The sequence below is a fragment of the Ursus americanus genome, chromosome 8 (genome assembly GCF_024610735.1).
Source record: "Ursus americanus isolate L20-20 chromosome 8, mUrsAme1.1.p, whole genome shotgun sequence".
Taxonomy (NCBI): domain Eukaryota; kingdom Metazoa; phylum Chordata; class Mammalia; order Carnivora; family Ursidae; genus Ursus; species Ursus americanus.
In genome coordinates, this window is record NC_142134.1 from 76,847,434 (window position 1) to 76,862,686 (window position 15,253).

At 55.6% G+C, this 15,253-nt stretch overlaps 1 protein-coding gene across 1 annotated transcript in view; it reads left to right on the forward strand.

Moving 5' to 3' along the window:
• The first annotated feature begins 1,694 nt into the window (after positions 1-1,694).
• WDR1 (WD repeat domain 1) overlaps positions 1,695-15,253 on the forward strand; it is a 42,070-nt gene continuing 28,511 nt past the window's right edge. Inside the window, exons 1-3 of the mRNA XM_087864273.1 lie at positions 1,695-1,886; positions 2,335-2,456; positions 14,351-14,441. Of these exons, the coding sequence (XP_087720399.1) occupies positions 1,871-1,886; positions 2,335-2,456; positions 14,351-14,441 (229 nt within the window). The 5' untranslated portion in view covers positions 1,695-1,870. The remainder of the gene's footprint in view (positions 1,887-2,334; positions 2,457-14,350; positions 14,442-15,253) is intronic.

Genomic DNA, 15,253 nt, shown 5'->3' on the forward strand with positions numbered 1-15,253 from the left:
GGGGTCAACCCATTTGAACATCTGTGCTGGTGTATACTCTAGATAAGTCACAGGAAAGGTTGTGTTAATTTGTTCCTAAGGTCAGAAAGCATGGGGTTTAAAATAAGGTGGTCAAGGAAGTGACCTTCGTTGAGCAGGTGACACTGGAGCCATTAGGTACTTCTGGAGAGAAGAGTTATTCAAGGTGGAGAACAAATTGCCAAGGCCCTGGGGCAGGCCTGTGCCTGGGGCACTTGGGGTAGCAACAAGGCAGACAGTGTGCAAGAGAAAGGGAAGTACAGTTGAGGGCAGTAGATGGAGTCTCTCCTGACCCTGAGACTTGTCACCTAGGGCCCAGTCAGCCACCTTAGAGGCTTTAGTTTTGGACACTCGGAGTTCCTACAGATTTTTAAGGTGAAAGATAGGTTTTGGCTAGAACACACACTCAGGCAGCAAACTGAAGAACAGACTGAGGTGAAGGTGGGGGAGGGTAGGAGCATAACAGGCCAGATAGCAAACACCTGGATAACCCAGGCGAGCCTTCAGGGCTTGGCTCTGTAGGACTAACAGACAAGAAGGCAAGAAATGATGAACCTGGATACATTTTGGAAACAGAGCCAACAGGTCTTCCCAGATTAGAGAAATAGAAAGTCAAGGATCATGCTGCAAGGTCTCCCAGCTCGAGCTTCATTACCCACAGGTGCTCTAATTTTTTTTTTTAAAGATTTTATTTATTTATTTGACAGAGATAGAGACAGCCAGCGAGAGAGGGAACACAAGCAGGGGGATTGGGAGAGGAAGAAGCAGGCTCATAGAGGAGGAGCCTGACGTGGGGCTCGATCCCGGAACGCGGGGATCACGCCCTGAGCCGAAGGCAGACGCTTTAACCCGCTGTGCCACCCAGGCGCCCCAAGGTGCTTTACATATTCTTAGCCCTCCCCCCAACTCAGGAAAACTGTCCCCCTACTGAAAAGGGAGGCTTAAGGCAACATCTCAGAGCCCTTGCTTTTCCTATTTTAACGCTGCCTTGACTTTAAAAGCAGAAGTTCCCCCTTTCCTTCTGTCTCCCTGATTCATAGACCCTGGTTTTCTTAGAAGCTACATTCCCTTTGCTCTCCTTGGCTTCTTAGCTTTCTAAAGGAAGTTCTGAGAGAGAGTTCAGGCCCAGCAAGGCATATCCCTGAAATTTCTGCTGCCAGCGGCTGCTTTAGAGGAAGGGCGACTCCTACTCAGGAGCGTTAAGAAAAGAAAAAGCACTCTGTGAAATACCGGAGCGGCTGGCCGCCGTCTCAGCCGGAAGGCTAGCGGCCCGGGAACGCCCGCTGCGCAAACATCGGGTCGAAACAAAGTTTCCCCAGCACCCCCGCCCCCGACAGCAGACTGGCGCATTCTGCGGCCCCCGAACTTCAGCCTGGAGCAGCCCGCCCACCCTTCCCTCCGCGAAGTCAGCAGCCGTCCCGCAACCGCGACCAGAAACAGTCTGACACCGAAGGCGGCCCCCCCGCGCCACATTTTTATGGGGTCGTGTAACGTCACTTCCGGGGCGGGGCGACAGGGGCGGGGCCCGCGCGGGGGGAGGGGCGGCCCGGTCCGCGCAGGCTCACGCGGGCTGCAGCAGCCGAGCCGAGCGCTTGACTATATATGGTCAAAGCTGGGGGCGAGCCGCGCGCGGGGCCGCGCTTCCGGGTTCGGCGCGTCCGCAGCGGCAGCGCGCAGGGCAGGGCGCGAGCCGGCCTCGGAGCCCCGGCCTCGGACCGCCCCCTCCGCGCCCGGCACGCCCGGCGCCGCCTTTCGGCCCCCTGTCCCCGGACCGGCCTCGGCCAGTCTGCTACGCGGCGCGGGCGGCCCCGGAGGCTCTCGGCGAGCGCGGCGCGGTAACAAGTGGGCGAGGATGCCGTACGAGATCAGTAAGTGCCGCGGTCCGGTGACCCCGGCGGTGGGCGCCCACGCTGCCGGGCCCCCTCGGTCGTCTGCGGGGCGCGGGCGGCCCGGCGGGGTCTCCGGCCGCGGGGGATGGGGGAGGGCGCGGGCCGGCGAACCCCCCGCCGCCCTCGGGACGCCCGGCGGCGATCCCCGGCCCGGGGGGGGGTGCCCCAAAGTTGGTACTGCGGGCTGGGCTCGTGGGAGCCCCCGCGTCCCTGAAGGGCCTGGTCGGGAGCGCGGACCAGGAAGTCGCGCGGGCCCCTGCGCTCCTTCAAAGTGGCGGCCGCCCCTCCCGGTGGAGGCAACAGGTGACCGGCTGAGACCGGTCCAGGGCCCCTCTCTCGTCCGCTCCCTGCCCCCAGTCCTCAGCCCGGCCGGGGGCCGAGGTGGGAGCTGCCACTAACGCGCCCCGTTTGGTTTGTGTCTCCGCAGAGAAGGTGTTCGCCAGCCTCCCCCAGGTGGAGAGGGGCGTCTCCAAAATCATCGGCGGCGACCCCAAGGGCAACAATTTTCTTTACACCAATGGAAAGTGCGTCATTCTAAGGAACATCGACGTGAGTACCCCGTTCCCACCTACCCCACAGGCGCGGGTTCAGACCCTGGGTGCAACTGCCAGGTTAATTCTCCTTCCCCTCTACCCCCCTCTTCTCCCGCCCAGCGGCTTGGGGAGGGTGAGGACGCCACGCCCCCTCAGCCTTGGGACCACACCTCGGAAGCCTAGGAGGCTGTTTCAGCCTTATCTAGGCCCTCTTCTTTCTCTTCCCGGGGAAACTGAGGCTTGGATTAGTTCAGACCTTAAGTATAAGGGGTCCGGATTAGGGGGATCAGACACACCCGGTCAGCTGCTGCTTGCCCTTGGGGCGGTTGGTGTTTTGGGCCTCTGAATCCCAGTGTCCTCATCTGTAAAATGGAGGTGATGATGAGATGAGGCTCCCTTCCCCCCCACTTCCCCTGACTGCCTGTGCCCGCTGAATGAGATGATGCGTCCCTCCAGCCCAGCATGGCTGGCACACACCCAGCACTTGGTAAATTGCACTTATGTATGATCGCTGTTAACACCCAGGATCTCGGTGTGGCAGAGCCAGGACTCATGCTCAGGCCTCTGCCCTCCAGCCTGGTGTGAGCCCCAGTGCAAAATCAGGAACCAGTTTATTCCCATGAATCATTTAGACAGACATACTGTACCCAGGCTGAGAATGCTTTTTGAGCCAATTTCGTGGGAAATCCTCGCAAATTCCTGTTACTCCTCTGTAATTACTGAAATGACCGAGTCTGCTTGTTGGTCTCCTTGCTGCTGGGATTGCACACTGAAATCTTTCTCCTCCCTTCTTCAGTGCGAGTTAGGGTATGGGGGGGTGGAAGGTGGAAGTGCCAGCACAACCATTTGTGGGGGGAGGGGTTCTCCTGCACTGTGCTTGGAGTTGGGCCTTGTGCACGGTATGTAGGCGGATGATTTTGATTGGTCATGCTCCCAAGGGATGTCAGCTTAGCTTCACATCTGTTGCGAGTGATTACCCCTAGTGGGTTCGGATTGTTGCTGATCAGATGCACTTGCCCTCGGGGACCTCACAACTGGCTGAGGGAGTAAAGGGGCTCTGGGGGCCTCGCTTTCCTTGCCTGTAAAAGGAGAGGACTCTGCATGGTCCGAGGTGCTGCTGGGTCTCCCCTCGTCTCTGGGTAAGCCAGCCAGTCACTGTCGTTCCTCTGCTGAAGGACCGAGCTCCGTGTGGCAGTTCAGCCCTGCCCCAGAATGCTGGGCACCTCAAATGAAGGGGTGGGCGGGTGTGAATGTTCACTGAAGGTGCTAAGCACTATCGTGCTAGTCACACGGATTCCTGGAAAGCTGATCTGGCCTCGCTCAGAACTGAGGGAAACCTCACCGGGGACTTCGATGGTAATGATCTGGAGATGTCCAGGGTGAGGTCCCAAGATGTTGAGTAAATAAAAGTTAGATGGCCCAGAGTAGGTCCTCCTTGTAGTTTGGCAAACAAAATGGACGAAGCCATTCTCGGATCCAGGGTGGGGGAGCGCTTGGGTTTGCCCCTAACGATCCTGGACGTGTCGTGGCAATCTCCCTGTACTTCTAGGTGGGAGGCCTCACGTGAGGTGTCTACCGCGTATCTGGTGCCACGAGAGGTTCTTGCACAGAGCATCTCAGCCCTGTGGGCCCGTTGCTCTGCAGAGGGGTCGGGCCGGCAAGGGGAAGAAGGCCAGTCATTGGAGCTGCTTCTGATGGAGAATTGTTCACAGCTATGCACAAGCCCCCCTCCCCCCCCTTGCAAACATTCCCCAGCTTGTGAAACCCATTCTGCTCATTCTTCGGAGGTCTTTATTTTTACCGGTACCCCAGAGTTTGCCAGTCTCTCTTGAGGGTGAGTCTGCTTTCCTTTCCCAGTTATCTGGAAGTTTCTGCAGGGCCCGGACAGCATGGGAAGCTGCTAATGTGTTCCTGTTCTGGATGTAAATCAGCCCTTCGGGCTCTTTTTGGATTGGGGGACCATTGGTGCTCAGTTAAAGATGGACACCATTTTTAGTGGAGCACAGCATTCCTGGAAAAAATACATGAACCCTCAGTGACCATTCAGGGATTAGGAAGGAAGATGGTCTGGTCACATTACAGCCTCAGGAGAGAGAGGAGGCCCGGAAGAAGAGTTGGAACCAGGTCAGGGTTCTGCTTGCCTTCAACTTGGCCTGTCTAGACCACATTCAGGTTTCCCATGTGTCCTTCCTCCAAAACAGTAGTGCCATTCCTCCAGCTGTTCGGGCCCCAGATCTGGGACTTCTACTGGATTTCCCTCTTCCATCCCATGGTTCATTCTTCAGTGGAGCCTAGTGACTACTTTCAGACTAACTTTAGAATCTGACATTTTTTTTTTCTACCTGTTCTGGTTTCCATCCTTCTCCAAGCTACCATCCTCTCTGGATTGCAAAACAGAAAACCCAGACTGGTCTCTCGATTTTACACTGGCTGGCCTCGAGTATGCTCTCAGAGCACAGCTGGACCAGTTACATTAAAATATGAGATGGTGTCTGTTGCCCCTTTGTTCTGCCTTACCATGCCTGATACAGCCTTACTATCCAGTCTGTCACCTCCAGTCTCACCCCCAGCACCACCCCCCCCTCAGCTCCAGGCACCCTTGCTTCCATGATCTTTCTCAGACATGTCCCATATCTGTCTCAGGACATAGGAATTAATAGCATTCCCACCCTGGCCTTCTCACCCCACAGTGCTGACACAGAGCGAGCCAGCAGGCAGGCAGTCCTACAGCTGTGTGCATGTGCCTGTCTTCCGTGACTGGAAGCTCCTTGAAGGCGGGGCTTTGTTCTCCCCTGTTTCATTCACTGCTATGTCCTCACCCAGGAGAGTACCTGGCACAGGTGCTCAGTACGTTTATCCGCTGGTCAAAAGGCCTTGAAAGCCAAGCTGTGTCATGGATATAATAGGCAGCCATGGAAGGCTTTACTGCCTGAAAATGAAAGTTCAGCCTGCTTGAGGTTACTGGAGCTAAATTTTGTGGCCTCCCCCTCCTTTCACACCAAACAGGTGTCCATACCTATATGACTTCCCATATTACGAGCCACTGGTGTCATTTACTGTGTTGACTTAAAAGTTGTTCCTTGAACCCAGCGTAGTGGCACTTCATAAGCTCGTTGAAAAGAGCATTTCTTACCTATTTTCTTCCAACACATCCGAATTAAAAGCATGCAGTGGTACAGCCATCTAGAAAAGAAAAATCCAGAAAGGGAGAGCCTGGTATATTACCGTGGGGCCGGCATTGCCACTGCCCCTGCAGATTCTGCAGAGACAGGGAAGAGTTACCCCCAGTGACCGTGAAGGAGCCTCTTCAGGATTCTGAACTGCCCAGCATCACGTCCTGTAAAGGACAGCTTTGGCACAGCAGAGGCCCCTCGAAAGCTGCCAGAAGCGGCCAGCAGATTTGCTACAAGGGCAGGTTTGGAGCTTGCTTTTAAACCAGTCCAATCCCTAGATTCCAGAACTAAAATACATATATTTGAAAAAATTATATATATAAAATTCAATTCCAGGAAGTGACATATTTGTTGCATTTCAACATGCTCTGTTTCCAAGCACAGTGTGAAGTTCAGGGTTGTTGAACTTGAGTGCTGAGTTTCTCCTGGAGTGATCTGCTGCCAGCCATGTGCAGAAGGACCACCTGTGCGTGCCCCCCGTGGGGTGGGGGGTGTCCATGAAGGGACAGATGGCTCGGGAAGGATTGACATTGTCCCTTCTGTCCATATGCACATGCCTTCTGAGTCCCTGCTGTGCGTCCAGGTTGGCTACCGTCCCTGTAGGGGGCACACAGAGGAGTCCCCTCCTGCATGGAGCTTGTGGTCTTGGCGAGAGTGACACAAGCTTCTGGGTGGCAGAAGGGAGTGGTGTGCTGGAGTACCACGTGGACGGGTGAGCAGGCGGCATGTGTGAGGTCGAGCCAGGAGAGGCCTGGGGGTCGGAGCTTTAAGAAGTGAAGAGACAGGCTCAGACCAGGCCACGGAGCTGCGTGGAGCCCAGGTGACTTGTGGTGGCGACTTGCTTCGTGGGCCAGTGATTCTTGGGTACTTTGTCACGTGTCCAGTCACAGCGGGGGGAGGGGGCAGCTCCCTGAGTGTAACGGGCCCAGGATAGGCATTTCCTTTCCATCCCAGTCCACCTGCCGTGCCCCTCCCACCTTCTATAGCTCAAGCCCCAGTGAGTCCTGTTATAGGTGCTGATCAAGCGTCTGCTTCGTACCAAAGCCCACATGGGCCTGTCCTCACAGAGCTCGCAGTCTGGTGGGGACAACCGACTCTGGGAACTGGATGGGGCTGACGCTGAGAGGAAGCACGGGTGCCGTGGGGCACTCACTACGGGGTCGGGGCTGCCAGACAGATGAGGCGGGCTTGGGCGAGAGGTCCCCTGCAGGGGTCGTGGAGTTCCGTGGCCGGAGCCTGGGTGTGAGGGGGAGTGGAAGGTGTGGGGGGCTTGAGCGGTGGGTGGTCAGGCAGCCCTGTGGCAGAGGTCACCGGAACCATTAAAAGGTGAAGCAGACTAGTAATATGGTGGAATCTGTGGTAGAGATTGTCCCGTACCTAAGATTTGAGGTTCAGGGTGCACACACTCAGCAAGTGCTTATCAGCTGATAGAACCAATCCTTGGTTCTTGATGTTTCCCACGCACGTTCACTAAGCTTGTCTTGCTGAGCCCTGCCCGTGACCACTGTGTCCCCAGATTCAAATCAGTGGTTGTGAGAAGTTTCTGCCCCCAGCCCCACCCCCTGAGAGATACTTGCAACGTCTGAAGACATTTTCGTGCTACTGGTATCTATCTAGTTGGTAGAGGCCAGGCCTGTTGCCAAGCATCCCACAATGCACAGGGCTGTGCTACAAGTTTTCTGACCCAAAATATCAGTAGCATCAAGATTGAATGTTACCCTTGGTGGGCAACATTCAAATTCTCTGGTTAAGCACTTTAAAAGAATGTCCTGGGTGGTTTGGGAACAAGAGGGAAGAACCAGTTGTGCCACAGAGCAGCAGGGAAGGTTTCTGGAGAAGGAACATCTGAGTTGGGTTTTGGAGGATAAGTAAGAGTTTTCCAGGAAGAGGAGTGAGGCAGAGACGGGGAGAGTCTAGACAGGGAACCAAGTATGCACAGAGGTTGAAAGAAGTGTGACTTGCGTGCTCTCAGCACAGTTACGGGCTCCTGTGGGGGGTTGGTGGTTTTGATACATTTCTCACCTGGTTCCTGTTCGAGGAGGTGTAGAGAGGGCTATCAAGGCCTTCGAGGTTATGGAAAACAAGGTAGCCTCATGCCTGAAGCCAGCAGAAAAGTAGTCCTGGTTCTACTTGGGTTGTGGGAGTCAACCCTACCCTGAGATGGTTGGAGATGCCCATTTGCGTCCTTGTGCAGTCCTGACCTTGGACTGTGCCTCCACCAACCCCCATCTCCCACAGGAACTTACTACAAATGACGTGTAGACTCTGGAGTGGAAAGGGCTCTTTTTGCTTCTCTTCGTAACTCTCAGTGGAGGAACCTGCCCGGCTTTGGTGGTGATATACCCCATAGAAAGACCTGGATCCCACACTCTGGTCAGCTTGTTAGTAGCTTCTACCCACTGGTTTTATCTGTGCTCCCTGGGATCTTATCCAGAAAATGACAGTTTCTCCACCACACACCATCCCAACATGGGCACTCCAGTCCCACCCCCAGCCCCGCCCCGCTCTGTTCAGCTGTTCCCCAGGGAGCACAGATGGATGCCAGTCCAGCAGGCAGCCCTGAGCACTGCCTGTGGCAAAGGAGCTCATCTTGGTTGAGTACATTTTGTGCTGGGCAGTGGCCGGACACTTACTGTACTTCATCCGGTTTGGATTTCTCATCTGTAAGCATAAGGAGACTGGCTTCTACCACCCAGGCAAAGGCCACCCCATCACCATGGGGTTCACGGTGGGATTTAGCTGAGTTCATGCACAAGTATCCCTAGAGGGTTGCCTGGGCTGTAATGTACACGGTGCCTTCCTCTTCACAACCGCTGCGTTGACTAGAGACTCTCTCTTTTTAGAGATGTGGACACCAGAGCCCCAGGAGGTGCGGGGATCTAACCCCCGGCAGCCTCCCCCAGACTCTCTCCTCATGACTGCTCAGTCAGGCTCTGGGCAGACAGTGGGAAAGGAGGGGGACAGGAAGGGAGGTGCCAGTGTCCTGTGTGCAGGGGTCCCTGCGTTAAGTCTTGATTTGCTCCATCAGGAAGGGGTTGAGCTGGGAGCCAGGAGGGACAGTCGCTCAGGGAGTGGCAGACGATGCGGGACTGCAGAACGGCCCCACGCAGTTGTGAAATGCTTCACTATCGGCCAGGCTGAAGGGCTCCTCTGAGTCAAAGAATCAGGCTAACAGTGATACCAACCATGGGTGAGAGAATAGAGTTGAGGAATAAAGGCTCTTACCTGACTTCGGGTCCCACCCCCACCGCTTATCATCCGGGTAGCTCTGGGCATATCACCCTCTCTCTGCCCGGTTTCTTGGCCCTGTGAAGTGGGGTGTAAGGTTGCCTTCCTGGAAGGGTTCAGAGAAATCAATAGAAGGGTCCAGCCTCGTGGCTGAGCATGGACCATCCATGCATGATGATTTGGAAGCGGCTCTCGGGGTCCAGCCAGCCTTGGTCTTCTGGGCCACTGGGAGGTGGCAGCGCTGGATCCAATGCGGGCCCTGCCCTCTGCGGGGTCCCCTCCGTGGGAAGCCTCGTGGGTGTAAGAGTGGCACATGGTACAAGGCAGGAAGTAGTGAGGGGGTGGGGCGGGAGGCCAGGGCAGGTAGCGGGCATTTAGGGCTGGGAGAGATTTCCCATTGGGGCAGCAGGGAAGGATTCTTGGAGGTGGCCTTTGCCTGGGTGGTAGAAGCTAGTTAGGAGACGTCGTTGAGGATCAGGAAGGAGGGAAGGCGTTCAGGCAGAGGCAGGTAAAGGGAAGAAAGTCACTCAGTGATTTCCTGGAGGAAGGAGCAGGCATCATGGAAGATGGACTTTGGATTGCCAGTTAGGGTGCCGTTCCTCCGGGCCAGTGGGAGCCTTGAAGCTGGAGCCGGGCGGCGTTCACCGCCGCTGCTTTGGTGGCAGGTCGTACTCCTTCAGAACATTCGCTCACTGCTGGGTCCCCAGGGCCGGCCCCGAGTGGGTGCAGGGAGTTCTTGGAAGGAGTAAATGAGCCATACTTACGTGTTCTGTCTGTCTTCTGAGGCCGCGTGGTAGGGACTCGGCTTGGCTTCTGGGCTCGAGCTGCCGCTCTGGAAGCACAGATGTCCGTTCGGCTGCTCTCATGCCGGGCTACTGTGCAGTAATTCGAGTTTGTCCTTAGTCATCGGAACAGAGGTCCCTGCAGATTGTGTCGGTTCCACAGGTCCAGCTACCGGTGACTGCTTTTAGGAACTAGTAGTTGGAAAGCCGGTGCTCTGAAATGCAGTCCTCTTGGAAGGTCACGCTCACTTGGCCTGGTCCGAGTTTGGAGGAGCCCAGGCTTTCTCTGGAGGCTCCAGGGGCCATCAGCTCTTCCAGGAGAGCACGGAGGCCCCTCTCGATGTGCCGCGTCCAACAGCTTCTACACTGGTTGGTGGGGGAGGCCTTCCCGACCTCCTGATGTGTCCGCAGGGCTCACCGTGGCTCAGCAGCTGAGGTCAGAGCTGCCACGCCCTGTGACCTGGGCCAGTCACTAACCTCGCTGTGGCTGGTGTGGTGACCTCCGAGCCTGAGACGACATAGGACCTGAAAGAGCTTTGGGGAGCCGGCGGCTCAGTTAGACACTGTCCGGATGAAGCGGTTTCAGGAATCCTCCCTTCGTTGATGTAGGGAGTCTCCGTGGCAGGGTGCGGATTGGGAAGGTGGCGGGGGGGGGGGGGGTCGGGGTTCATTTCCTGTTTGACAGGCTTGGCAGAAGGAGGTCTGGTCCTGAAGACCGGCCTCTGTGCAGGTGGGGGGCCGGAACTGTATGTAGTCCACAGGAGAGGGGGCCTCCTCGGGTCGGGCTGAGGGGCCTCCTGTAATCTAGCCCCCACCTTGTTGTCCCCGCAGGCGTCTGTAGGGTCTGCAGGGCACATGGTAGGCCAGCCGTGCCCAAGTCTTTCCTCACATCTGTGACTCTGTGTCTTCACGTCTTTTGTGAGGCTCCCTGACCTCCCAGGTGTGAGGGTAGCCTTCCGGGGCTTATGCCAGGGTCTCACCAGCCCTGAGCTCTGCCCCTCAGCAATGTTGCTGAGTGCCCACTGCCAGCCCTGAGCGGTGGGTGGTGGGGGGAGGGAGTGCTCCTGTTCTAGCTCTCCCTCCCCTCACCAAGTGAAGGGGCCTTGGCCAGGTAAGGGCACCAGCCCAGGGAGCAGCTCCTTTGGCCTGGGAGGGCAGGCAGTGGGATTAGACCTGTCCTGAACCATCTCCCAAGGCCCCCAGGGAGGGGGAGCCCCTGGCACAGCAGGAATATTCCTTGGTACGCCCGGAATTGGCTCTCTTCCCTTCACTGGCTCATTTTCCCTGTTCCCTAGCCCTGCCCCAAATAAATTACTCACCCAAGTCCTCTTCTCCTTGCCTGAGGCAGCAGGAGAGGGAGGACAAGGGAGGGGAGCTGCCGCCCCCTGTGAGACGGGGGAGAGGGTGTTGGGTCCAAGTCCTGGTGCCTTGTGGCCTTAGCTGACCTGGAATGAGCCTGACCTGGCAGGATGACAGCGGGAACAGGGGAGCTGTTGTTTCTACCTCTAGTAGCCAGCCTCCCTGTGTGTGCTGAGCCGAGGTGGGGAGCTTGCCATGGACTCAGATGAAGTCATTATGTTCATCTTGGAGAGTCTGGCCCCCTCCCTCGCTGGCTCAGTTGTATTTGCAGTGCAGACAAGAGAGATGTCTCATGCAGCCCAGAATTCTGGTGCTGCCCCTGCCTTGGGTGTTCACACCCGCTGCACTTGCCACCTTATTTTGGGGGAGGAATGTTTAGGGGTGGAACTTCTCCCAGGGCCAGTGCCTACTCATCTCGCATCCCTGCCCTGGGCCCCTTGGAGCCCACCCTTTTAAAGGCAGAGCCCAGGGGGGCTGAGTGCCAGCTTGGGCGGTCAGTTGCCCATGGGATGGGTTTCTCATCTGTAAAATGGGCTGGTGGTGCCTCCTGTGTGGGGTGTAAGCCCCCTCAGTCAGCCTTGAAACAGACACCGGAAGAGGATCTCAGGGTGGCCTGTCCACGGATTGCTTCTGGCCAGCTTCTTTGCGAGGGGTCCGGTCCATGTTAGAGTGTTAGGGTAAGAAGCACTAATCTGGGCTGGAATGGGTTGGATTAGGCAGATGTTAAATGGATATCAGGCATTTAATTTTTATTGAGGCACAATTTAGATACAGTAAGATTTATCTGCTACACAACGTGACAGTTATACACAGTCCCATAACCGCCACCACAGTCCTGACACAGAACCTTCCCAACATTTCCAGAAGTGCTCTCTTAACCCCATGCCGCTCCCTCCACACCTAACACCCTGCAAGGACCGATCTGCTTTCGGTCCCTTTAGGTTTGCCTTTCCTAGAATGTCATAAAAAAGGAGTCCTGCAACCCAGCGTTGCCAGTTTGGGGCTGTTAACGAGTAAGGCAACTGTGAACCTTCATGCACGTGTCTTTTGTGGATGTGTGATTTGTTTCTCTGGTAAACACCTAGGGGCGGGACCGCAGGTTTTGTGTGTGGTAAGTGTATGCTTAACTTCATGAACAGCCGACCAGCCAGCCAAACTCTTCCAGCTGCATCGTTTTGCATTCCCGCCAGCAATACGTGCATATTCTGGTACCCTGCGCCCCCATCTTTGCCAGCATTTGGTGACACTGGTCTTTTAATCTTGCTGAGTCTGGTGGGTAATGTGGTATCTTGTTGTAGTTTCGATGACATTGAGCACCTTTGCACGTGCCTGTTTGCCGTTCATGTTGTCCTCTCTGAGTACCTGATACCTTTCTAATTTCTTTAGCAAATGTTTATTCCGAGATGGATTAATTTATGAAACACGTATATTAAGTGCCCACTACATCACATAATGCTGAGTGTTAAGTCTTAGGGGTGAAAAGGACTTTGTATACTCCCCCCCCCAAAAAAAAAAACCCCATTTATTGCACACCTATTTGTGAACTGCTGTGATGGTTGAAGAGAGAAATACACTTGAAGCAGGTTGCAGAAAAACTAATAGGAAGAGATGACAAGAAGGTTTGGGATTCCAGGTTTCCCCACAACCCAAACCAGAGCGTTCTGTGAAACCTTACGTGAGCCAAATGGCCTAAAGCAAAGATGCATTTACCATCACTTTATATGAAGAAGAGTGTAGAGTGTTCCTAGACCTCCCAAAAATCACCTGTCCTGGCTCTTCTGATGCCTTAGAACACATCTTGCTAACAAATGCACGAAATAAATGGAAATAAAGCCCAGATGCTCCCAGACACAGCTTGGAGCTCTGGCCGCTTGTGGCTTCCAGGGAAGGAGCTGGGGGGGCACCACTCACTGCTCTGGGGTGCCTGCTACCCCAGACCGGCTCATCCTGCCGCAAAACCGGTGCTGAATGCTGTTTTGGCTTTTTTCCTTTTTTCATGAAAGTGAAGATCCTGCGTGGCTTTGTTTCGGTTGGTGAAAACAGGTACTAATGGAGGTCTTTTGGAAAAGCAAGGTGGCACAGTGCAAACTGGGGAAAAGCAGGGGATACCTGTATCATGTGTCCTGGGTACCTCAGGGACATGTGAGATGCTTCAGGGGACAGAGAGAGGCCTTCGCAGGAGGCGGCTCTGCAGTTAGGCCGCATGAGTAGGTGTCAGCGGGCAGGAGGGTGGTCCTGGCCAGGGCAGCAGCATTCGCAGAGACATGGGGCTACCAGGAATGCCAGAAGGTGGCTGGTGGCGGGCAGGGCTGGACTTCAGGGTCAGCCTCTCTGGTCTCAGTCTGGTAGAATGAGGGCTGTGGGGCTCCTGTGGAGGAAAGTGCAGGCCTCTCATCTTGTGGTCAGGTTGGGGAGAGGTGGGGGGAGTCGGGGGTCAGGCTAGATGTGCCTGCAGCAGCCGCCTCTAGAAAGCAGGGTGTCCACACTGGGATTTGATGTGTCCTCAGCCTCCAGCCTGTGGGAGGCGGCCTCTTTCAAGAGCGCGTGGTTCATAGAAAGCCAACAGCGGGAATTGATGACCGAGTCTTGACTCCCTCCTGAAAGAAAGCCCAGCTGTAGAGACAAACGGAGAGCATCTCAGTATGTGTGTTTCAGGTGTGCTGAGGCCGCTCAAGTGTGTGTGAAAGTGGAGGCACCGCCATCTACTTTTAGTAAATAAGACATTAAAACGTTGCCGAGTAGTGGAGGTGCTTCTAGTCCCAGATGCCAGCCCTGTTCTTGCTGTGAGGCCAGCCAGCCTTCCATCTGGGCTACAATGCGAATAGGAAGTCCACATTTTCCAGCGAAGGTTGTGGCAGGGGGAGGCTCCCAGTTCCGAACCCCGCTGTGCTGCCGGAGCTCAGAGCCAGGGCGCTGTTTCAGGCCACACACTGCTTGGCAGCCGGGGTAGAGTTGCTTCTGAACAGGGAGACCAGCACATAGGGGACTCCGGAAAGCAGCTGCAACGGGATGCACCCCACAAAGAAAGGTAGGATGGTACACTTGTTTCGGTGAAACTTCTGTTTTGAGTGTGTATTTTACAAATACATATTTGTGCGGAAAAGCAAAAGAAAGACAGTCATCCCAAGTTCCGCAGCTGTCAGCTAAAGAGGAAGAGTTAAAACTACCCAGTTCTATCAGCCGAAGATAATAGGCAGGCAGGCAGTGGGCGTGTGGGCAGGTAGTCGTACTGCTGGGATTTTTCTTTATGGAGGTTTTGACATGAATGTGTAGTGCGTGTGTTATTTTTAGCCCCCAGATCCACTCATCAGGAGAGTGGAAAGCGGTTGACTGCCTTCCTTGTGTTCATTCTGGTCTCCTCCCTGCAGAACCCAGCCCTTGCTGACATCTACACGGAGCATGCCCATCAGGTGGTGGTGGCCAAGTACGCGCCCAGCGGGTTCTACATCGCCTCTGGAGGTACCTGTGCGCGCGCATGGCTTGTGGATGCGTGTGGCGTGGCCCAGGAGTTCCCCAGGCCAGATGGGACTCCTGGCTGTAGGATGGTGGGAGGTGGAGAGGGAGGGAGGAGGAGCAGGGGTGGGGGGGGGGAAGAAAGGAAGAAAGGGAGGGGGTGCGGCAGGTGGAGCCAGTGTGATTAGTTTCATTTGGGGCTGACGAGGAAAGTACAAGCCACCAAAAAGCCCCATTGCAGAACTTTGCAGTTGGCAGTGTTCCAGCTGGTTCCAGCTCAGAGGTCAGCAGAAATGCTCGTGTGAGGTTAGCCAGAGGCCTTTTCGGGTAGCTGTATCATGATGTTTGGGAGCTCATTTGTGTGTGTGCGTGTGTGTTCTGAACTGCAGCTTTGTCTTGTGTCACCTTTATTCATTAGCTGCTCCTTTCCCAGTCCCTGTCAATGCGGGCCTCAGGCAGGTGCTCCATTCCACTCTGGTCTGGGTCTTTGCTCTCTCCAGCCAGGCTTTTGTGTGGCTCTGTGGGAGGCTGGCGGGCAGGAGGGACAGAAAGATCTTTACCACGGTGGATGCTTTGTTCACCCAGTTCTTTGAGGTAGATCTTCTGCCGTGTGCAGATGAGAAGGGGAGGCATAGAAGTTAGCCTAGCTTACCCGCGCCCCCCGTTTACTCATTCGTCCATTCGCACGCTCAGCAGGCACTGACTGGCTGCTTTGCCGGTGCCCAGCCCTGTCTGCGGCCTCAGGGAGAGCCAAGCAAGTGAGCTGGTGTGGGCCTGGGCAGTGTCAGCCTCCCCAGAGAGCCGCAGAGAGGAGCGAA